The following is a 25907-nucleotide window of genomic DNA, read 5'->3' on the forward strand; positions in this document are numbered from 1 at the left end:
CTTGAACCAGTCTGGCCATTCTCCTCTGACCTCTGGCATCAACAAGGCATTTTCTCTTTTTGGGACCATCCTCTGTAAACCCTAGAGATGGTTGTGCGTGAAAATCCCAGTAGATCAGCAGTTTCTGACAGACCAGCCCGTCTGGCACCAACAACCATGCTACGTTCAAAGTCACTTAAATCACCTTTCTTCCCCATTCTGATGCTCAGTTTGAGCTTCAGCAAGTCGTCTTGACCATGTCTACATGCCTAAATGCAGTGAGTTGCTGCCACATGATTGGCTGATTAGCTATTTGCTTAACAAGCAGTTACACAGGTGTACCTAAAGTGGCTGGTGAATGTGTGCTACAAAGAATTTCTGCCCACCTACATGAACACATCTCCTGGCTTCAGAAAAATGTACGAGCTGCACTTCACCACTTCCTGGTGTGTTTTCACACAGCACAGTATACTTGATACAGAATGTTGGCTGAAGCACTGACCAGTACTATGTTAGATAATTTTAATGGATACATCCCAATGAATCAAAATACAGAGTTGTTTGTGGCCAAATTTATTAACCAATCCGGTAATCACGAATCCAAAATAACTTCTATCTGCCTTTTACCACCTGCTCTACAATATATTGGAGTAAAGGCTACTCCTGTCAGGCTGTGGTTCAAGATAACAAGGGCTGCAATTGCACCAGTGTTTACCTGTCTTTAAACATTATTACACACATTTTAGCTTGAGATCACCCCGGCCCACCTGTTGTGAGAGGACAGTCCTCCTACTGTTTGTCTTGAAAGTTAACAGAGTGTAGACGGAGGATAACGGAGGGAAAACGACAGGCCAGATGAGATGGGACAGCAATGAGCAGGGCTGAAAGCATCTTTTGTCAAAATATCTGGTAATGTGTTTGGGATTGGCTGCTATGAGTCAGTTGAGTTCAAACAGAAACACAAGTGGGTCGTTGTAAAACTGTGTTGACTTTGCAGTAACAGAGCTAATAAAAGCCCGGAGCTAAGCAGTGTGTGCAGGGAAAGCAACATGAGCGTAATATCTGGGGGCAACAGACAAACATCACACGCTGTGCACTTGCAGTCGGGGGTATGTGCAGTGGGGTCAATGTATTTGCATACAGACAGACACACACAAAAAAACCTTGTGCAGAACCATCATCTTCAATCACAGAGCTAAATTTGTTTCCATGTTGTTCAGTAACTTTTTTCCCCTCTGTGCTTTTTTCCCGTTATTCATTCATCGTGCAGCGCTGGCACCTCAGTGAAAGGCTTGGACCGCCTTCGTGACGGAGCGTCCAGTCCATCTTTGCTTCGTTGCAACTGAAAATCAATAGGCATGAAAGACGGCCCCGTGGATTTATAATAGCTTCAAAACAAACAGCAGACAGGATAAAAAAGGCTGAAGGGTCAGCGTGAACACTGAGCTTCAGGCTCCTGCTGCTGTGCCTCTGAAATACTGAGAAAGAAAAGCACAGAGAGAGAGATAAGAAAGCTTCTCCTCATCTTCTGTTGTTGTTTTTTTAACCGCATTCCTCCTGTCAAGCAGAGACACTACAGGTAGAGCTGCAGTTTATGATTTACAGTGGTGTGTATCTGCTGCAGGCCCTGCCGTGTGAACCGAAATATTTGATGACTCCAAAATAACATTTGCTGTAGTTTTATCACGCTACGCGTTTCACTCTGGCAATTATTTTTTAACTTCATAACCCATCCTCTCTTTGAAGCTGAAAACCATAAAGCTCCTTTAAGCTGCACTCTTAACTTTGAAAAGAGCTGTGAAGCTTAATATCACTCTGACCGTGCATGTTTTCCTCACTAGAGTTGATAAACATTTGGACAGGAAGTGCACTGGTCTCTATTTGATGGCCCCATTAAATGTGAAGTACAGTAGTCGGGGTTTAATCGGAAGACCACACCTGCACATGCTGTCTACAGTATTCTGTTAGCCTGTGTTCTGTATTTAACTCCTTGAGTTAAAGGGACAGTTCACCCTAAAATAAAATATATATTTTTCCTCTTACCTGTAGTGCTGTTTATCAGTCTAGATTGTTTCGGTATGAGTTGCAGAGTGTTGGAGATATCAGCCGTAGAGATGTCTGCCTTCTCTCCAATATAATGGAACTAGATGGCACTCAGCTTGTGGTGCTCAAAGCGCCAAAAAATCCATTTGAAAAACTCAACATCAATGTCTCTTTCCAGAAATCATGACCTGGTTACTCAAGATAATCCACAGACCTTGTTGTGAGCAGTTTCATGTAGGAACTATTTTCTTTCTACTGAAGTATACCTGCCAATAGAATCACCACGCAAGAGGAAGTGTGCAACTACTGCTAGCTCACCTAGCACCACTGAGCTAGCTAACGTTACAGTGCAGCTAAGGAGGACGGCATTCATTTTTACATCTCACGCTGTCACAAGCATGAGCCTCTTGTCCATGAGTTGCATACCTATTTCTTTATGGAACTATGTTCTTTCTATACCATATCACTGTGCAGAAGGAAGAGTGCATCTACTCATGGACCAGAGGCTCGTGACAGCATGAGATGTAAACATTAATGGCGTTGTCCTCAGCTGAGCTGTAAGATTAGCTAGCTCAGTGGTGCTCAGTGAGCTAGCAGTAGATGTACTCTTCCCTCTGTGCAGTGATACAGTTGGTTGGTGTAGTTCAGTAGAAAGAAAACAGTTCCTACATGAAACTGCTCACAACAAGGTCTGTGGATTATCTTGAGTAACCAGGTCATGACTTCTGGAAAGAGACACTGATGTTGAGTTTTTAAAATATATTTTTTGGCCACTTTGAGCTCCACAAGCTGAGTGCCATCTAGTTCCATTATACTGGAGAGAAGGCAGACATCTCTACAGCCGCTATCTTTAACACTCTGCAACTCACACCAAAACAATCTAGACTGATAAATAGCACTACAGGTAAGAGGAAACGTATGTGATTTAGATTTTGATTGAACTGTCCCTTTAATTGTTATATATTTCTAGATACTGTGTGACTCAATCTATCTTGCATGTTTGTATCCACCCTGTAGGCATTGTTTCCCTGATCTCCCTGGCTGTCCTCTCCTATGAGCGCTACAGCACCATGGTGGCCCCCACTGAGGCCGACTCCTCCAACTACCGGAAGATCTCCCTGGGCATCATCCTCTCCTGGGTCTACTCCCTCATCTGGACCCTGCCGCCACTCTTTGGCTGGAGCCAATATGGCCCAGAGGGACCCGGGACCACCTGCTCTGTCGACTGGACGGCCAAGACGGCGAATAGCATGTCTTACATCATCTGCCTGTTTGTCTTCTGCCTCATCGTGCCATTCCTGGTGATCGTGTTCTGCTACGGGAAGCTGCTGTGCGCCATCAGACAGGTGAGGGAACATGGGGATGGGCAAGGCCTCTGCTAAACCTGCACAAAGGAGGCTACTGTAGGTGCCTCTGCAGTGGTGGGATTTTCAACACTAAAAGCACATATTCCACATCCCATAAACCCTAATACTTAAGGAAACAGACTGATAAGTACAGGCTGCATTAAGCCAAGACACCCAGCAGAAACAGAGAACATAAAAAATTGAAATATATTCCCATTTTTTCACTTCCAGCCTCATTACAGACAGTCTCCCTTTGTTGACAGAAACTCAGCAGATGTCAAACAAAAGCTAAATGATAAATAAATGGCTGCTCTTACAGAGTATAGCACTTTTATCCAACGCACTTTACAATTTGCCTTTCATTCATCTATTCACATCTTCCGAAGGTGAACCAGTGCAACACAATGCAGTATGAGTGAGTCATTGTTGATGGTAATCACACCATCTTAAAGTTGGGTTAGGCAGAAATCTAGTAAGGCAAGAAAAAAAGAAAGAATCCAAAAATATTCCTCCTCCTCCAGCTCTCCTCTCTGCCCAAGCCCCTCCCACCTGATGACCACTGGCATATGCACGCTATATGCAGCAGCTTGGGAGACTGACCGGTTGGTGGCTGTGGTAACTGGATCTGACTAGCGCAAACCCACCAACCCTGGGGTTTCACAGCAGGCTGGTAGCCAGCAGCAGTGCCGGGTCGAACCTGTGTAAAGGCAGCAATAGAAAGTTTGCTGATTTACCAGAAAGTCAGGGCTGTCAGTCCCCTGGAGTTGGGGCTTGCACTGGCTGGATTCGGGTTGCTGCAGCCACTGACAAGGGGTCTGTCTTCCTTTTCTGGGTTGCTTTGCAGGGTAGACAGTTGTGCTAATGCTACAATAGCAACTCTCTCTGCAGAATTCTCCGCCACTGAATCAGGTTTTCACTTGAAGGGACGGGCACGCGCATCTGTATTTGCAGAACAGCCAATAGGAACGCCCTCTTTCTGAAATGACCTTTGATTTTCCCGTCATTTTCTAAAGCCTGAAAGCAGAGCCAAGAGGAGGTGCAGAAGTCTACTGTTCTCTCAGTCCACTTGAATTAAAACATGCTGAAAGTTTACTATAGGAATTTCCCCCAGTGACACCAGAGTAAAACTGCCTACCCCAGCTTTAAACATCTCATTATTGGTGATTTATTGAGGTTAAAATGTAACACCTTGCACCTTTAATTTTACAAACTAGTACACAGAGATATTCATTGCCCAACTATGCAGTTCTTCTCAGCTCTGTGAAGCATTTAAGCCTCTTTCAGCTCACTGCTTTGGTTGTACATCCAGCAACTGTACGGCTGTTACTGTTCTCATTAACCAGAAGAAAAGCCCAAAGCCCTTTGTATACTACCTACTAAGCACCAAACTATAGAAAGACACAGATAGTGATTATCTGGTGAACATAATGGAGCATTTAGCTGCTAAAGAACAGATAATTACATCAGGAGTTGGAAGAGACTAAAGCACAGGCAAAAGGAGAGTTAATATTGGACTAACATTGATCAGGTGCACAGAATGAATGCTAACGTTGCTCCATGTCTACTGAATATGTAAACAGGCAACTGTTTGCTAACAGCTTTGCCATATTAATTGAAAATGTAGTAAAATGTCATGTTTTCTGATACAATAATGCTAAAATAAAACATAAAGCTCATGGGATGGCATCATTACTTTCATGCCAGCTGTTTCAGCAGATGCTGTGTATAACACTGTGCCAGTGTAACAATATTAACTGCAGCTCAATGCATCTCAACTTAAGAACAGAAGCAGCAACACTGGAGACAGAGCTAAAGTCTATCAAAGCCTCTATATCAGGGCTGTCAAACATACGGCCCGCGGGTCAGAAGGGTCCAATGTGGCCCACTCAATGAGTTTGCTCAGTGTAAAAATTGCAGAGAAGCCGTTAATATTTCAATTAAATGTACTGCTTTTCCTGTTTGTCCAAATGGACCAGTTCCTATTTCTACACAGAGGTAAATGGGAAACCAGTGTGTTTGGTATGCTCACAGCACCTTTCAGTGCTCAAGCAATATTATATTCAACACCACTATCAAACTCATTATGGTAAAAAAAAATACAACAACTTGCAACTAAGAGCAGAGAAGATAAATTAATTGTTGGCCAGTTTGAGGAAACATAAATCTGGTTTTAGTTTTAGCCCAGAGATCCGCATTGCAGCTGTGAAAGCTAGCTACCTTACTGCTAACGAAATAGCATCAGCATCAAAGACACACACTGAGCCAGAGTTTGCTCCGGTGTGACCTACGTGTACTGCTCTAGTTTGGAGAACATGAGACAGCAGTCTTCAGTCCTCTGTGAGATAATGTGCCGTTATAGTCACATATGAATCCAGTGACCTTGAAGCTGAGGCGTCACAAGTTAACGCCACCCTTCCTGATGTACTCACAGATTCCTCAGCTTTATGCTTCACTTCTCTGTAGAGCTTGGGTACAGCTGTGTTGGTGAAAAAACATCAGGACGGAGTCACATACTGCCGAGTGTTTTTATGTGTAACAAAAGCCTTGGTTTTCAACAGTGCTGTATGGATGCACGTTATATTCTTAGCTCTCTCAGAGTTGGATGGTAGTTTTGTCAAGCTAAGTGTGTCCAGGGTGCATTAGCTTGGCTGTCAGCGGCTAATGCTACCTCTGGATGGTGGAGTGTGAGGAGAGCCCTCACGTTTATCGTATTCCCAGAGTATTCTCATATGACACGGCTTGCAAATCACGTGTCATATCCAAGTCCTCCAAGTCCTTTCCTCCTGTGTTAAAAATTCAAAATATGTCCAGACGTTTGATTTAAACGCAGACGGCACATTTCTGATCTTTTCAGTGGTGCCTCCATCTTTGTTTTGATGATTTTCCTGCCAAATGCTGCTGACTGAGACCTCTGCTGACCTCACCGGGAAAAAATATCAGCACCAAAAAGCAATTTCTTCCGTTATTCTAGTACCAAAAGATACTATGTTGATTGATTTTTTCCCCCCACCCCTATTATTTACAGGTATGTTATGTTATGTTATGGTTTTACTGGTCCGGCCCTCTTGAGATCAAATTGGGCTGTATGAGGTCCATGAACTAAAATGAGTTTGACAGCCCTGCTCTAGATGCTGGATACAGCTGTAAATAGGACAACAAAAAAAGCTAAAACCAATATTGACTCTTGCAATCTAAACACCACAAGAGACAGTGTTTTTGTCTTTATTAAGACAGGTGTTTCAGACTCCTAAACAGTGTTTGCCTCTGCAGTGAAAGATGTGTGCCCTGGGCCATTAAACATTTTCACTGGGTTCAGGCAGATCTTATAAGAGACAAAGTTCAATCAAAATAAGTAAACAGTTATATTTGTGTGCAAATACGCATCATTAAATTACATTACACACACACAGATTCAATATTGTAGCACATTAACACTCCCTTATGTTGTCGAGTGACTAAATCTAAAAACAATGCTTTGCCCACTCTGTTCTCCAGCTGATTTCCGGCAGTTAAATATTTTTCAGTTCAAACTTCTTTTCTCCCAGAGCTGTGAACCAGTGAACCAAAAACCTGCAGCTGCATTCAGACGGCTGTTTTACTGCAAAGCTAATTACGGTTATGAATCATAAACTGGGGTTTTATTGTGCTGAAATTACCGTTGGTGCTGTCACTGTAAGTCCATAAAGTCAGTCTCTGGGTCTTTGTCAATGGAGCTACATTCTGATGGGTCGCACCACACACACCATTTGGTTCACACAATGATCTAAATGACTGGAATGATGTGTTAAATACTGGGCTCAAATTCTGAATGAGATGAGCCAGAGCCTGTATTTATCAAGCTTAGTTTAAACAGGTTGGCCCTTCTTTTAGGACTAGGATTAAAAGCTGTATGAATTCAATAACTCACTCTTATCTATACTAATATGTACAAAAGCTCCAGAGGTGCCCTAAACTGCCAGGAGACACCAGGCGTACAGTCAGAGAGACATATATACACAAGAGGAAAGACCTTCGCTGATCCCATTTACACCTTGAAATAAACTGCGCCAGATTGTAGATTCCACACTGTAGACCCCAATTTGTTCACTCAACTTATTTTTTTTTTTTGGAAACAGCTTCCACTCAGAACTTTAAGTTTAGTACAAAACAGTAACATAAACATTTTGCATACACCAGACACAATAAATGTGTCACGTGACCCTTGTCTGACAGGAATTTTATGTCAGTTTGACACAACGTTTTTTGTTTTTAAGCGTTTTATTCTAATGAACATAAAAACATTGAGGACACATTTTATAACAATTTCTTTTTATTTCATTCAACTACAAACATATATTGTGGCAAACTCAGGTTTCTTGACTGCTCGAATTAGGCAAAGACATGAACTCTGAACCAGGAAGTGCTCTTTATTTTACCTCAGCACCACTTTGTCAGACACTCTAATATCCACACAGGCGGGAGATCACTAACTGTGTATACGACTTTACTGTGTCTACATGTAAAATGTCCTACCACAACATTAAAGGCGCTGTGTGTAAGAATGTGGCCAAAACGGTTACTGCACTCAAATTCAAAATACTGCCGCGAGTCGTGTCCGCCCCCCCTCCCCTACAGATTTGAGGTTGCTGGACAGCGGCACGCTGGAGACTGATTTGTTTGCCCACGGGCGGCTGCCGTGGCAGGGCCGTGTCACTGCATCCTTGATCTTCGGTTTTCCAGCGGACCGTTCGAGCAAGTCCAGCTTCTCTGCTGCTAACGCTGCTGCCAGGATACAGCTGAGGACGAGCCGGCTGCTAATGCTATATACTGGGACACTGCTAATGCTGCTTTGCATGCTGCTGTAGCTCAGTCGTAACTGTAACTGATGCTGAGATTCTACTGACTGTGAGACTGATAGACGGCGGTGGGTGGCGCAACAGGCCAAAACACAAATTCAAAACATAGACATGATTTGCGGACCGTAAAATTTTTTTTTAAATGTGAATATTCTGGCTGTACTATTGTTGTCGGTGAGATCAGTATGTTATATGAACATTATTCCTTAGTCTCTGTGACATATTAGGAGGATTTTACAACTATTTGCTTTAGATTTCTTACATATAGCTCCTTTAACTGTGATCCAGTAGAGCCACTGTGAAATACATAAACATTAATCACTGTGAAACGGGTAATGTGAGGGAATTAGAACACATTTTTACAGTTTTCTTCGGCTCATGGCCTCAAACACATTGTCTCAAGGCATGCTGGGAAACTCCACCCATTTAGCCCCAACACGCCACAATATTTTAAGCGCACTATGACAGTGTTGTTTATTGGCCGTAAACTAATGAGGTAAAATCGGCTTTATACATTTTAGTCAAATTAACTTCAAAATTGTTGACTTAACATAAAAAAGTATGTTAAGCTCACAAGGGATGAGTTTTTGTGTCAAGTGATCATAAAGTTTTTAGGGTGGTGATAGAGTCAACCTGCAACTCAGCTGGTCAAATCGCGGGCAGCTGGTTTTAGAACATAAAGCTCGTCATCTGTTTCAACAGTCAATCGGCTTGTCGTAAAGTCCGCTGGTCAGTCAAAATGTCCGCAGACGGTGTGTCCGCTTGCTGCAGCAGGTGCTCCATTCCCACCGAGTCCTATGTTTCCGTCCTCACAGTGTGCTGGTGTCGGATGGTAGGTTGCCCCAGCTGCTCACTGTATGTGCTTATGCCCCCCCCCCCCCCCACACACATATTCTCATTACAGATTAATTGATTATTTTAAGAAGCTACAAATTGCTCGAAATCAGAACGGAAGTACAGAAAGTTGTTGCATAGCGATGATACACCATCTCATGTAGTTGCATGGGTGTGAATCGGCAGGTTTTAAGAACGTTGCAGAACGGCGCATTGCAAGTAGCTGATTGTTTCAACTTGTCTCGTCGAGAATCTTTGATCTGAATTGGGCTGTAGATATAAAAAAGTGATGCTATTTTTTTGCATTTAGAATTTTAACAGTGTATAATGCATCAAACCAGCAGGAAGTAGGCGTAGGAAACCTCATAAAGTCATAAAGCGTGGAGTTGTTCACTTCCACCCTGATTCCTCAGATTCTGAGAAGCGTAATAAATACATGCCCAGATTTGTTAAATATTCAGCAGTAGTTGTCTGCTGTGACTTGAGGAGGACAACAGATCATACAATGGATTTTTAGTAGCTGTGAACTGTTGCATGAGGTAACCGATGTTTGGCTTTTCACACACTGTCCGACACTTACTGACTGGAAGAATATGAGGGGAGACAGTGTGGAAGGCTCTCTCCAGGGAAGCCACACACACACACAAACACACACACACACACACACAGAGTTGCACATTTTCGCAAGAGCAGGCCCCAGAGCAAATTTTCTAGCCACATTTTCGCAAGAGCAGGCCCCAGAGCAAATTTTCTAGCATTACAAGTCACTCAGACTCTGTGAGCATCGAGTCTTCTCAGGTGAACAATGTGTTACGTGTGTGTGTGTTTGTGTGTGTGTGTGTGTGTGTGTGTGTGTGTGTGTGTGTGTGTGTGTGTTTGCATGGTTGTGCTCGGTCTGCTCAGCAGCCTTGTGTATGGCATTGACACAGCTGTGAGCAAATAAGAATAACATTAAATCTAAGAACAATTTAATGATCCTCAGAGGCCTGTGCTACGAAGCAGGATTTGGAGTTAGCGAGGTAACTTCAGGGTTACCTCTGGGTTTATAGTACGGGGAAGCTGGTTCTCTTTAAGGGTGGGCGGATCAATCCTAGAATACTGATACTCTCAATACTATGCTTTCATTTTTAAGATCGATTCGAGTGTCAATAGGATCGATACCAAAAAAGGGATGTGTTTCCTCTTCTTCATCGTACATATTTGTATTTCAAGAGTAAAGCTGTCTTTGCAAACACGATCCGTTGTCGTGAACACATCTAGTGCATGAGTGGTTTTACTTTCACCCGATGTCCGCAATAGGAGGACGGTAAGCTCACCCTCCCACCCCCCCACCCCCCCTGTTTACTGCTGTGGGCTGATGCAGACCCTTAACTGTGCCATGAATACCGCAGCGTGTGCATCCATGTGACCATAGCTGTCTGTGGACATTCAGTGCAGATAGTGTCCAAGCCTGACTAGTTTTATCTGACGCATAAAAGCAGTGATGACTTAATGAAAGAGGAATAAACATGAGAAAGAGAACTTGGAGCTGCAACCAGAAAGACAGGAAGAGGAGAGAAACACCTCAGCATCCAGACCTTTGACAGAGACAGAGGTCAGTGGCAGAGTTTGTTCAGAGAGACTCAGACAAGTAACATCCAGGTATCAGATCTTTAGCATTGGTTAATGTGACATTGTCAAACTGTAATTCGTCATCACTTGCTGTTACTTAAGCACATTGATTACTCACCTCATAAATCATGACACGCTGCTCTCCCGCACATTAAAAAAACAAACAAACCCTGTATGGCCCTGTATTACTCTGTATTGGATTGAAACCAAATTTTGTGGTATCACCGATCCCTAGTTTTCTTTTTACCGGGATAAATCACTGTGGTAACAGATGCTGAACAACTAACCTGCTCCAGCGCAGCTTGACTTCAGAGTATCAGATCCCAACCTGTCAACATCCTGACCTCTGACCAGTCAGATCACTGAAGAAAAAAGTATCTACGGACAAAAGTCTGGAGTCTCAGGTAAAAAAGAGAATAGCCTATATATTGTTATGGGTCAGTAGAATCATTTCATTGTTATGGGTCTATTTCCACTGGTTTTAAAACAGAGCGTCTAACAAACACAGAGATCATTTACACACTAAACACATGATTTTAGCAGGATTTTAACTAATGCAAAGTTTATTTTGTCCCAAGAGTGATAGCTGACACTGTGGATATTTTTACACTCAAGAGTCTGTCACTGCAGCTCAAAATATCATGAGACACCTGTGTGGTGAGAACTTGGAAAAAATAAAGATAATATTTCATTAATAAAATAATCCACACACTGTTAATTGGCTCCTGTTATTATAAATGCAACATTTCGGTCAGACAGACCTCATCAGTCATTAACTACTTTTCCACCCTTAACTTCAGCAGCAGCTGGTGTTACTTAAAGTGTTTTATGTGACAGACTCAGAGCAGTTTCATCAAGGTGTGAGAAAGAATAGTATCAGTAACATTGTTAACACTGTGCTACATTACAGAGAAATACAAAACCGTACTAATGAACCTTCATTAATATAGGCCTATATTTTATCTACAAGTGCACGTCACACACTGAGCGAGCCGCCTGTTAATGACGCTGTGGGCTAATGGGCATGTAGCTACTTCCATGTTTCAGATGATACGTCATGTTTGTAGTCGACCAATGAAGATGAGTTTACATATCACCTTGGGTTCGTCCTTCACCTTCTCAAAATGATCCCACACTTTGGATTTCCTGCCCGACATGTTATTAACTAGCCTGTGGAATAACCGCAGGTACCAGCCCTGGAAATTAACCTGAGTCCTGTCTGACTGCTGAGCGTGGCCACTTCCTGTTTCTGTCCTTTCAAATTAAACTCTCACATGGTCCAGTCATATAGGTTCTGATTAATTTTGATAGGGCGCAGCTCCTAATAGAGATTCACGTTTTTTGGGGGTTTTTTTGTGGCTAAGTGATCAATAAATTCTTGAATTCTTCTAATGACCTTTCTGGTCGACTATCGTTTAGTCGACTACTGGGGGGCAGCCCTAGTAGTTACTGTTACCGTTTCATGTGTGACATGAAATAGCTAACTTCTTTCATGGTTCTGATAATGTCGCTCGTAATTAACACGCCCGCCTCTTCCACATGAACGCGCTCCTCAACCCAGAGTTGACTAAACTACTTGATAACCAGCTTTGTAGTATCGGTTATCGAGACGACCAGTGTTAAGGTTAGTCAAGCCAGATAACGAAAGATATCTTGGGTAAGTTAAACTGGTTTCCTAGTACAGGCCTCAGGTCTCTGACAAGGTCTTGTGTACAATGTTTGTCCACTGTCTTTATAATTTTGCATCCTTTTCACTTTGTTTTTCTTCTGATGCCTCTCACACTTCATCTGTTTGCCATCTTTCCTCATCAGGTAACACACACAGGTCTTTGTGCGTATTAGGTGGGAGGCCAGGGAAATAGTGTCTCGTTCTCTTGCTCTCTTTGTCTCTGTCAGCCTTTACCGATCTTTCTTTCTCCTCCTTCCAGAGTCTTTCTCTTATAGATCTATTACATGTCGACTGCAGCTTTGTTGTCCTCTTTTCTCATCCTTTATCCTTTCTTTGTGAAGGATTACATGTGCATTCTTTATCTTGCTGTGCTGCTCAGGGCTGTTCTCCCACTGACACTGCTGTGTAAAGTAAAGGCTATAGTTCTCTCCTGTCACATTATGTAAGGTAACACCACCTGGGACATGTTAAAGTAGTTGAGAAACTTGTCAGCTGAAAACTGAGAGTTGAGCTCCCCTATCTAATAATGTGCTGCTCGATCGGGCCGTCCACTCTGGAAAGATTGAATCAAGTTTGGGTTCTGTTTAAGTCGCTGTGAATTCACAAATAACCAGCCGTCAGAGGTGGTCCAACAACCCCCAACTTTCACTCAGGAGGCTGGTGTTTGCTTCCCGTAAGACTGAAAAGCCAAACCCTGTTCTTTTGTCCTAAACCCAACCAGGTGCGTGTGTTGGCAATACGTAACCACGCGTGTTTGTTGTTGAGGGGAAAAAAATTTCATTTTGCGGTGTTGTACCAACTAGGGGTGTAAATCACCAGCTTCATCACGATACGATATTATATCGATTTGTTTGGATAACGATACGATGTTTGCCGATATCACAAAGTCTGTCACGATACGATTTCGATTCGATTCGATTCAGGAGCCTGCGATCGATATGGCGCAATATCATATGCCCATCAAACACAATCACTTACATCAACTCACAAAAACAACTAGAACATGATTTGACCATTTTATTTCTGAGCTCTTCCAGGTATCAGGCATTTAAATTAAAAACAGTATTCTTCTGTAACAAAAAATAATAAAAATAGACCTGCTAACTAAAATGGTGACACAGACGTGCTATGTGAATTTCAAAATAAAGGTGTATCTTTAAGATGACGATATGGACCGATGTTTTCATTTTGCATCGATGTAATTGGATCGTTAATCAATGAATCGATGTATCGATGTGGATCGATGTATCGTTACACCCCTAGTACCAACGTAGTGCCTTTACTTTTAAAAAGACTGTATGCAACTGTACATTTCCTGTAAAAACTATCACTGACTTTCACCAAAGGACAAAAAAGTGCTGTTATTACAAAGTAAAATATCATGATGTTGTAATAAAGTTACATGAAGTACTGTTACAATAAAGTCAATTAAAGTACCGGTATTATAAAGGTAAATAAAAGTATTGTCACAATAAAGTTAAGTAAAGTACTGTTACACTACAGTTAATTAAATAACAGAATTAAATAAAGTACTGTTATATGGAAAAATCAAAGCAGAACCACTGGTGCTGTTACTCTGAAGCACATGTCTCGTGCTGGATTGTACGTATTGATGTTTTTGCTGTGAACGTGCAGCTTCAGGTCAGCAGTTGGAGGTGAAGTAAAACCATTACAGGGGCATAGTTAAACGTGACAATGTATTCACTGTGAGCTGAAAACACTCTAACAGCTCTCCAGTTCAGTTATGAATAATATATGAAAGTCACACTGGTGCTCCATGGTAGCAAAATGTGACTAAATGGTGGCGGTCTGGAGCTCTGCAGATATAAAAACACACCTCGCCTGCTCACACATTGTCGCCAAGGAGAGAGCGGTCTGGATGGACGGGGAGTGCGTGTGACGTATCATGCTTGTAAGTCTCTTTTTTTTTTCTTTTTGTGTCTGTGAGAGGGAGAGCCACAGGAAAGAGCGAGACAACCAAAATGTGAAAGCCATTCTTGCGCCGGTGGCTTGAAAAAGACCTGACAATTTACACCTGATGTTCACGATATAGCCATTTTATACATCCCACCTAGAACAAGCTGCACTACATCGAGTATAATCTATATATCGCTCACCCCTAGTACGATGCTAGTTTAGTGGGATGCAGCTCTCTATCTTTTATAGGAAATTATTGGCCTAGGTATATCAGTTCACTTTAGTTAAATGCTTGAAAGGGGCAGCTGTGGCTCAGGAGGTAGAGCTGGTCATCCACTAATCAGAAGATCAGCGGAACAATCTGCGGCTGCTCCAGTCTACATGTCGAAGTATCCTTGAGCAAGATACCGACCCCAAATTGCTCCCGATGGCTGTTCCATCAGTGTGTGAGTGTGTTAAAGCTGTGTAGCAGGTGGCACCTTATACGGTAGCCTTGGCCACCAGTGTGCAAATGTGACTGGTGATGTAAAAAGCTCTTGGAGTGGTCTGAAGATTAGAAAGGCGCTATTCAAGTGCAGTCCATTTACTTGCTCTGATGTAAAAATGTGCTCCTTGTTCACTCTAACTCTGCATCATCCCGTCCATCACATGCTTGCTGGTGGATTTTTCGTAAAAGAAACGGACAGACAGACGGAGAAGACAGGCGGACAGAGCTCGTCTCTGCTTGCTTACTCATGCTTGCACGTGTCTGTCAGTGTTGTACATGTCTGTATGTCTCTGTGGTGAGAAATCGAGGTCTTTATCAGTGCAGAAGACAGGAGCTGTAAAAGAGGAGAGTTTGTCCTTTCACAGGCACTTCAGTCAGGGAACATCTTAAATCAGATACATGCTTCAGAGCTCTTCTGAGGATTGTTGTATAAGAGCAAAGGAACTCTGTTAATGTCAATGACAGTCAATGTGAAAGTTTAATGTGATATTGAATGATCACAAAAGTGTTGAGTCGATGACAGTAATGCATTTATTAGGAGTGTATGATGCTATCTGCTTCATATACACATTAAATGTGCCAGAGTTAATGAAAATTAGTCTGTACACATATTCAGCATGCCACAATATGAAGTTATATCCAACGACTCTTCTGACAACAACTTTCACTGCACTGTTATCAGCAGTTTATCTCATGATACAGTGGAATCTGCTGATGATTTCAATATAATCAATGCAACTATATTTACACACAATATGAAGATAATTAAGTTGAATACATCTTAACACTCACCTGCCACTTTATTAGGTACACCTTGCTAGTACCAGGTTGGACCCACTTTTGCCTTCAGAACTGCCCAAATTCTTATTGTCATAGATTCAACAAGGTGCTGGAAACATTCCTCAGAGATTTTGGTCCATATTGACATGATAGCATCACACAGTTGCTGCAGATTTGTCGGCTGCACATCCATGATGTGAATCTCCCGTTCCACCACATCCCAAAGGTGCTCTATTGGATTGAGATCTGGTGACTGTGGAGGCCAATGGAGTACAGTGGACTCACTGTCATATTCAAGACACCAGTTTGAGATGATTTGATCTTTGTGACATGGTGCATTATCCTGCTGGACACGGTCAGCAACAATACTCAGGTAGGCTGTGGTGTTTAAACCATGCTCAGTTGGTACTGTGTGAAAATCCCAATAGCTCAGCAGTTTCTAAAATACTCACACCACCCTGTCTGGCACCAACAACCATGCCACGTTCAAAGTCACTTAAATCTGGAATATATTCAGCATCATACTTGCGTTTGGCCATGTCATTGAGCTAGTTTGCTGTCTCTGTTAAGTAGCTGTCCATTAGTCACTCACTCTACAGCAGGAAACAGCACTTCAAAGTAAAGGCCTCTGTGCTGCAAATCCACTGTACTTCAATACAAAGTGTGTTTTTTCATAAACTTGACAGGTTTGCGAGTCACTTGCGGTCCATTCAGAATGGACCTGAGACCCACTTTTGTACCACGACCCACCCGTTGGGAGCCACTGTTTTAGGAGCTTTCCATTAAAACTAAATTAAGCACAGTTTGCAAATGTGTTCCCCTCTCTTTCATTTTACTTCACGTTGTTTTGTGCACACAGAATAATGAAAACAATGGTGTAAACGTTCCAAAACAAGCAAATTACTTAAAGCACGCTCACATTATATATATCTGTGTGCATGCAACAACATCTATTGCCTCAGATTTAGCAAACTCTAGTCTCAGCTCTGTTGCTCTTGCAGGCACTGCTGGGCTCCTTGACCCTTCAACATGATGTGTTGCTCCCATGACCTCAGAAAGTTGTTTACAGATATTGTACAAGTCACGAACAAGGTTAAACCAACACTTCAACATATAAGTCCTAGAACTGCTCGGTGTGAAATCACGTTTTCTGTGAATAACAATGAGAACGTGGGCATTCAAAACTGTACGGCTCGGGTTCAATTTCATTTATAAACTAACATCCCATTGTTTCGTTTCATTTTCTTGGCACTTAAACAGCAACGTGCAAGAAATCTGAGCTCACTGACAGTGACTGACGGGATGGCATTTTCATCCCTGACAGCCACAAACAATCAAATCTGCAACATGTTATCTGGTTAATTAACGATGAATTAATTAAACAGCAGCTGTGTTGTCTTCAGCTGCCAGTGCAGGATATGTAAAACTGGCTAAACATTAAATGATCTGTCCAGTGCTTAATGCTTACTTCACTTCTTTTACAATAAACAGCTGCAAACTGCAGGGCGTGGTGAGTGTTGGTATAAGGGAGAGCATGTTGTGGTGTAGGTGGGGATCTCCTGATCCCTGGGCTGGGATTAGGAGGAATAAATTACACCTCCTCTATTCCCTTCTCTTTAAAAAGAGAGCTCTCAGCATCAGGATAAGGTCATACTTAGTTCATCAGGGCAACAGCAGAATGTATCGCTTTGTGTGGTGCAAGTTTCGTGACTTCAGTTGCTGGCAAACGGCCCAATTACACACCACAAACATCACCATCTGTTGAGTATATTATGTTGGCTTGTTTCACTGTGATAAAATGCTGCAATATAAATCTGGAAATGCGGACATTTTAATGAGTTTTAACAGTGAATATAAATGTCTCCAACAAAGCTGCAGTTGTGCACAATTAAGTGTAAAAACACGTCTCCACATATTGTGTTATTAGTCAGTCCTTGAAGGCTTACTAATTGATGTGCGAGTACATCTCGCCACATTGGCTGATCATCTCTGAGAGGTTAGCACAACATACTGTATGTAGGAGGGTTTAGTGTGATTTTATAGAAGCCTCAGGTGAAACATCACCGTTTTCAAATTGCACTAAACACGGGTGCAACTTGCACTGTGGTTTACTGAGAAGGTGTGAACAGGTCACAACTTTTCCATATCTTTTCCATGATATTTTACGCCATCTCCATGACTTTACTCAAGTAGTTATGAAATAGCATGCTTGGACATCTTTCTGACAGGAAGTGGTATGAAGTAGGGTGCAATTCCAGATGTGAAGAGGTACGCATACTTCATTAACCCACAGCTAATTTAGTCAGGACCACTTTAGTCAAAGAAAACTTTATTTCCATTTGCAGTGTTATATTTGGCCGTATGGCTCTGTTCTGGGGCCTCTTTGCTGTGCTTACTTGGAAAGCATAAGGCGGAGAGAGCTCACCTCTCTGCCCTTCCATGTGCCTACACGGAAAGCCTAAGGCAGGGAGAGCAGCAGCAAAGGAACTTTTTACCGGGAGCCGAATGATCTGCAGAGGTCTCTTCCTCTCTAAAACAAACGGACCAGGTGATTTACACCAATAGAAACACAGAATAAAGCAGTTTCACATTACAAATCAATTTTCTTCAATGTTGTTTGGCATAACCAAGCCAGGCCATTAGCCTTGCACCAGCTAATGTATGCTCACCCTTTTGCAAAAATGGGAAAGGCCCTATCTAGAGCCAGTGTTTGGCGTGTCCATACTGGGCTACTGTAGAAACATGGCGGCTACAACATGGCAATCTCCATAAATCAGGACTTGGCCCCTATGTAGATATAAAAAGCTCATTCTAAGGTAAGAAAAACACAATGATTAGTATTTTCAGGTGATTATACAAGAAAGAAAACATATTTGTTGCCAATATATCCCCCTTAATGCTACACACTAGACCTTTAAACAAAAGCTCAAAACTTTTCAAAAACATTCTGTTAATTCCATTTCCAGTCCTGGTTTCTTATTTCATAACTTTCCAGGAATGTCATGACCAAGGAAACCCTGAAAAGGCAATTACAAAACATCACAGGAAGCTGTGAAAATGGCAGTTTTTGGCACAAAGGCACGTCATAAAACAGAAAGTTTTTCAGAGTAACTGCCTTTGACTTATCACACTTTCGCATAATTTGGTGTCTAATTTGATATTTCAGATTAAATCAAAAATAATCATGAAATTACATTATCTGGATTTGGTTAATTGCAAATATGTTGCTCTGTTGCCGGCACACGAGGCCAAGGCTTTGGTTTAAAGCATGAATCATCAGAGCCATTAGATTTCCTGACCCAAAGACTCTCCGTCCAGTATCTGTCCTTCATTTAGCCCTAACAACTAAGTCGGATCAAAATAACAGCAAAAAGCAGCATCCTGTGGTTTACTGCTACAACACAGTGACATAGATAAACTATATCCATGACACTCGAAATTATTTGCATAATTAAATAAGACAAAATATGCATGTGTACACACACACACATCAAGGAGTGTTTGGTTAGATAACCAGCAGCTCCCTCTCTTGTCTCAACATCTTTACCCTTGGTCTGAATTCATTATGTGACTCATATGTCCCTGTGGATATCCTGCGATCTTCTCAAGTGCTACAATATTTCTCCAACATGCTGTAGGCTATGTGGCACAGAGGTAGAGCAGGAGAGAGGGAGGGAGATGAAGATATCAAGAGGAAGTAAAGGAGGCAGAGAGATGAAAGGAAGAAGAGGAGGGGACAAGGGGGAGAGCGACAGACTGTGACTGCTGGGGTCCAATTTTGAGCTGGCCCACATCAGATGAACCGACCTTGCACTGGTCGTGAGGTAATTTCAGTGGCCACAAGCAGATTTCTTTCCGCCTCTGCCCATTTGGTAACTTCGTGACCTGCTGTCATACTTCACAAAAATAGGTAGGAGTGCACTAGAGGGGAATTTCAATGCAAATTAGGTGGTGCAGTTTGGATTAAGAAATTACACTTCTCTACCTACTTTGCTGGCATCCACAAAAATACTGTAAAAAAATTTCTTATTCTCAGGCCAAATTCCATGTCTTACTTTAACCCCTACCCCTCATTTTCATGTGTCCCTTTGCCCCTTTGGAACAGAGTTTCAAGGGGTAATGGTTGAAATCTTCCCTTATGAAATGGGACAACCCTTCAAGACCCTGATACGTGATCTGATAGTCATGAATGGCGTTACGTTAACAGTCAGTCTCCTGTCAGCTAACAACAGGAAACTGAGGCTACAGTTCACACAGGCTCACCAAAACTGGACAATAGAAGATTGGAGAAACGTTACCTGGTCTGATGAGTCTGGATTTCTGCTGCCACATTCAGATGGTAGGGTCAGAATTTGGTTTAAACAACATGAAAGCATGGATCCATCATGCCTTGTATCAACGGTTCAGGCTGCTGGTGGTGGTGTAATGGTGTGGGGGATATTTTCTTGGCACACTTTGGGCCCCTTAGTACCAACTGAGCATGGTTTAAACACCACAGCCTACCTGAGTATTGTTGCTGACTGTGTCCATCCCTTTATGACCACAGTGTACCCATCTTCTGATGGCTACTTTAATTTGATTTAATGTAGTAGTTAATTGATTAATTGTTAAAAAAAAAAAAAATTTGATAATAATAAACATTAGCTGCAGCCCAAATGTTGCAGATACAAGAAAAGCTGACAGTTCAGATAAACATTGTACAGTATAAAAGCTGGTAACTGCACGTACTATTCTTGAAAACCCTCCACTGCTGCTGTCAGAATCTGCTGCTGACCTTACTTTACAGCCTGATCCTCTGACGCGCATCACTTACACGCTTCATTGCATCTTGTGGACATGTAAATTAATAAAACAAACTCTCCAAAGGAGCACAGATGCAGGGAAACCATCATGTGCATGCAAACAAAAAAGCAACTACAGGTGCTCCTCGCTTAAACTAATGCAGTCTAATACAAGAGCACGGCAAAAATCCTCCCTTCATGAAGGTTATAAAGTTTAGAGAGGTGGTGATTTGCATTTCATTACACTGGGAGGTATTGCTTATATTTTGTCCGACTGTTTTATATCAGTAAAGGTAGACTGAATATCAGAAACACCTCTCATAGCTGGGATGTTTTATTAGACTGCCTTAGTTTTAGAGGTTCTAAAAAACTGGCACTGAAGCATATAAGTGGTCTTACTGGTTCACAGAACAAGAGTAAGATATGCTGGAATATAAATCTGAAAGGATGGTCGACATTTTTTTTGCATTTTAACAGAGGCTATAAATGTCCCCACTGAAGCTGCACAACTATGTGTCAAGACACAACTGCACAGATTGTATTATTACTCATTCTCCAAAGGCTTACTGATTGGTGTGCGATTACCTTCCACATTGATTAATCATCCCTAAGAGGTGAGTGTAACATACTGTATGTAAGAGGGTTTAGTGTGAGTTTAGAGAAGACTAAGTTGCAACATCCCCATTCACAAAGTAGGGCTGCCCCCGACTAAGAATTTTTCTAGCCGACCAATAGTCATCATTTAGGACCATTAGTCGACTGGTTGCCCGCATGTTTACGATATTAATGTGATTATTAAATTACATATTTTGGATTGAGTTGAATCCAGTGCATCAAAGCTATTTGACAGGAAGTGAGATTTGAGCCAAGTGACAGCATGGATGAGTATCAGGAAGGCACAAGACTGTTCACGCTGTTTCCAACATTTGTGCTTACTGGAGTCATGACTCTTCGTCAGTGTCTGAGTTATTACATGTTCCACCACAGAGTGATGTTTCCATCTCAGACTGTTTCATCATCTCTGCCTGGAGGGGATCATGCATTTGGTCATGTGTGTGCATGTGTGTCGGACATCTGTTTGTCCGAAACTAATCTGACACACAACTACATCAATCAGCCTAATATTTGGTGCGCACATTTACGTCCGTATGCTCAAGGACCTCTGGTGGTTGACGTAATTCCCAGTGGTTGACTGTCGACTCCTCACTCTTCTTAACCTGCTGATAGGAGCAAAAGCAGAGAGCAAGAGGCATTTCGTGGCTCTAAAAGTGACGCCCATGGAAAAGTTTGGTCGCATTTTGAACTGGAGCATCTGCGGATTAATTACATATCCAATGACAATGATCCAATGAAGTTAGGCACGATAAAAGATGTAAACTAAAATTACCACCTCATGGTTATATGTCTCGTCAAAGCAGTCAAATTGTTTTTAGTTTGCTTGCATGTCTGTCCAGACACATACGTGGTCTCTACAGTTGACAAGGTGTCAAATATGGATGTTGCTGCAAAGAAGCTACAAATTCTAAAACGTCGACGCTTCACACACATCTTCCACCCAATGGACACCCACGATTAGTGTCATCTGACCAATTGTTTCTGCTTCTGTTCCTGAGATAGGACACTGAACAATGACCAACAAAGTGTTTTGCAGAACATTAGGATGTCAGAGTGAAGTTCACCATCGACCTTTTGGATATAAAATGTCATCACTTCATCATTTTAACCTATTAGAAATTTGTGTGACATATGATTATTAGCGCAGGAATTCCTGAGTTATGGCCAGAAACATGTTTTGTGAGGTCACAGTGACCTTGACCTTTGATCACCAAAATCTTTGGACTGTGGGAGGAAGCCGGAGTACCCGGAGAAAACCCACACTGACACAGGGAGAACATGCAAACTCCATACAGAAGGGCTCCCCCACCTCTGGTCCGAACCAGGAGCCCTCTTGCTGTGAGGTGACATTGCCAACCACTGCACCACCGTGCCGTGCAACGTTTTAAAAACCTGCCAGTTCACACCAGTGCAACTAGATGAGGTGGTTTGTCATCTCTAAGCAACAACTTCTGTTCTGATTTCCAGCTTTTCAGGTTTATTTTGTATGTTAATGCGGTACTAGACCTTCATCAGGCAAACAGATGGACAACCCAAAACATAAAGCCTCAGGACAGGGCTATCACTGATGCTGAGGCATAAAATCCCTGGTTTTTGTTATCTTTGCCACCATCCTGACTGTACGGGAGCATGTAAGGACAATTCAACGGGGCACAGCTGTGATGCGTGCATTGTCCAGAGTGGCTACGATCAGCTCCAGCGGCTGCATCACAGCCAGAATGCAGCCACCTTGCAGAGATCTGCACTCTACTGAGTGCACTTTTCTAGTTTTGTCTTTAGTGTCCCACAGATCTCCACAACAACAAGCTTCTCAAAGCTCCAGGACCAGTATAATCAGTCCAGTTTAATACCAGCTCTGTGACTCTGGTCACACATTAAAGACAATCTGCTGCCCATGTCCAATTCTGCTGTTGCTACAAATCTGTGTCTGTTTGTTTCATTGTTCACTTCAGGGCCCCTGATGTTACTCACACCAAAAACTTAGCCCACACACACACACACACACACACACACACACACACACACACACACACACACACACACACACACACACATTACACAGAAACAGAGAGGTAGAGAGGAGACACAGCTGTGAAAACACTTCTTAGCAACCCTTGGAATGAAAATTGCCAGCACTTCTGTTTGATACGAGCTCGGTGGGGGAGTGGCGAGATGCTGGAGGGCACGGCTGCCGCACTGCCGAGCAGGCTGCACGCTTAAAACGCAAATTAGTTCTCTGTTAGACTGGCTCCAGGATGAAGCTCTTGTTCTCTTTGTTTTACAAGTGCCTTGTCTTTGCTCATTGTCTTGCTGGGTCCTTGATTTTTTTTACTTGTTTTATTTCTTCTGTGGGATCCTCCTACCCTCTGAGCATCCACAGCTCCAACTCTGTATCCCTTTTATGACAAGTCTTTGGACTATAACACGTATCTTGCTTGTGCGTGTTCTTCTGTCTCACTCAAATTTCCACACATTCACACCCTGATTGTCCATATCAGTGCTTACTATTCTGAATCTGTGAACACACACACACACACACACACACACACACACACACACACAATACAATGGCTCATTTCATTGTCTGCAGTGACTGCTTCAGTTCCGTCTTTCTCATTCCCCTTTCTAAGCTCTCTTTCTCCATCTCCCAGCTCAGTGTGTGCCCTCTTCGCATATTTTCTCCCCTTTCACTGTGCCATCATCATCCATCTTTTTCACCTTGGTTGTCTCGGCTGTCATTATCGCTTCCATCCCATCTCCACCCCTCATCACCTCTTCAGAGAACAGCCCAAAATGTGCCTTTATTTCGTATAACAATGAGAAAGATGTTGACATCCGAAGGCAAGTAGTTTCTTGTGCATACAAAACAAGCCAAACAAAAAATGAGATGGGAAGCCTTTGTTTTGAATGATGTACACATGCTCAAATGCTCTGTTCACAGTCACAGTACACCCTCACCGCCGAAACAAACACTGAATATCCAGCAGAGTTAAGTTTTCTATGAGGCTTTGGAGCAAAGGAAACAAACCATAAGCGAGTGGTGCTTTCAGTTTAGAAAGAACCTGGACATATACCAACATCTGTATCAGACTGTTCCTCCTCCTCCTCCTCCTCCTCCTCAGTAGTTTATGACCTGCTGACTCAAATGTCCCATGAGGCAACCTAACTCTTCAAATAATGACACTTGGTCAGTGGCCACCACCACAAAGAGTGAGAAATTCAAAACAACCAGAAGGCAACTCAAAAACAACCACAATTAGACACAAAACAACCACAAATGACTACAAAGAGACTAAAAACAATCACAAAGAGATTCAAAACAACCACAAACACTCAAAACAACCACAAAGAGATTCAAAACAACCTCAAAGAGATTCAAAATTACCACAGAGACTCAAGACAACCACAAAGTGACTCAAAACGACCACAAAGTGACTCAAAACGACCACAAAGCGACTTAAAACGACCACAAAGCGACACAAAATTACCACAAAGAGACTCAAAACAACCAGAAGGCAACTCAAAAACAACCACAATGAGACACAAAACAACCACAAAGCGACTCAAAATGACTACAAAGAGACTAAAAACAACCAAACAAAGACTCAAAATGACCACAGAGAGATTCAAAACAAACACAAAGAGACTCAAAACAACCACAAACAGCTTCAAAATAACCACAAAGCTACAAAGCAACTACAAGGAGACTCAAAACGAAAACAAAGATTTAAAACGACCCCAAAGAAATTCAAAATGTCAAGGAATCACCAAAATTTATATAATTCATCCTTAAAAATAAATGTCTGTACAAACTTTTATGGCAACCCAGACCAACATGTCATGTCCAGCAGCATGGTACTAGCATGGTTAAAAGCATAGACAAAAAGTTGACCCCAGAATGCAAATTACATATTTTTTTTTCTTCTACCTGTAGTTGTATGTATCACCCTGGAGAGAGTGATGCCCAGGGAGATCTTCAGGTAGTTGGAGGAGTTGGCCTCAGTGGGGGCCACCATGGTGCTGTAGCGCTCATAGGAGAGGACAGCCAGGGAGATCAGGGAGACGATGCCTACAGGGTAGATACAAACATGAACCATTACACAATCTAGACTGATTAATAGCACTACATGTAAGAGGAAAAATATGTACTTTTGATTTTTGGGTGAACTGTCCCTTTAAGACAGTTGTTTTTTTTCAAGCTTTATATACAGTCCATCCAACAGTCATGTGACTTACAGATCAACATACATACTTAATATACAAAACTACATTAATCACCTATTTTTTAAATAAACAGCTGTTACAAAACACAATGTTTCAGCAACTTGTAGTGAAGCTCACTCTAGTCTGCAGCTCACAGTGTGTGTGGTGTTGAAGATATACACTTTACAGAACATAAATATGAGATTTTGGACATCATTATGTTTCATATGCCACCGTTTAGCCCTGATGAAAGGTGCAGGTAGCATCATTTGCTGCCACTGCCAATAACTGCAGGTACAGAGCAGCACCTTTCAAGTACTCCAGCTTTGGGATCCTTTACATCTGCCAACCCCTCACTAACAATCTGTGGACATATTGAGAGCACACGCAGCCTGCACGTACATCCAAGCTGTGAACCGCCATCAACTAGACCCTGCTGATACTTTAATTGATGGCCTCACTGAGGAACACTTCCTCCAAATTATGGTCAAAAGAGCAGCCAACCTCTAAAAACCATTAGGAAATGTGAGACAAAGATTTAAACTGGAGGGACAGCGCTATAAAATTGATAATGTGCTCATCAGTAGCTGCAGTCCGGTTTTATATGTTTAAAGCAGTCCAGTGTGGTGGTCGTTTATGTGGCAGTAAAACCACAAGGAGCCTCTGTGCATCAGAAGATGTTTATTGACATTCAACGTCACAATAGCCCTCACAAGGATCAAAGGCTCAGTTATAGTGTCCTCAGAGACAATAACAGTCCCACAATCAGATCTCTACAAGTGCACAGTTACTCCAGCTCTTACACAG

At 42.3% G+C, this 25907-nt stretch overlaps 1 protein-coding gene across 1 annotated transcript in view; it reads left to right on the forward strand.

Moving 5' to 3' along the window:
• The window catches only part of tmtopsa (teleost multiple tissue opsin a), a 113692-nt gene that overhangs the window by 10255 nt on the left and 77530 nt on the right, over positions 1 to 25907 (forward strand). The window contains exon 2 of the mRNA XM_050032613.1: positions 3040 to 3368. Within this exon, the coding sequence (XP_049888570.1) occupies positions 3040 to 3368 (329 nt within the window). The remainder of the gene's footprint in view (positions 1 to 3039; positions 3369 to 25907) is intronic.

Source organism: Epinephelus moara, chromosome 21 (assembly GCF_006386435.1).
Source record: "Epinephelus moara isolate mb chromosome 21, YSFRI_EMoa_1.0, whole genome shotgun sequence".
Lineage (NCBI taxonomy): Eukaryota > Metazoa > Chordata > Actinopteri > Perciformes > Serranidae > Epinephelus > Epinephelus moara.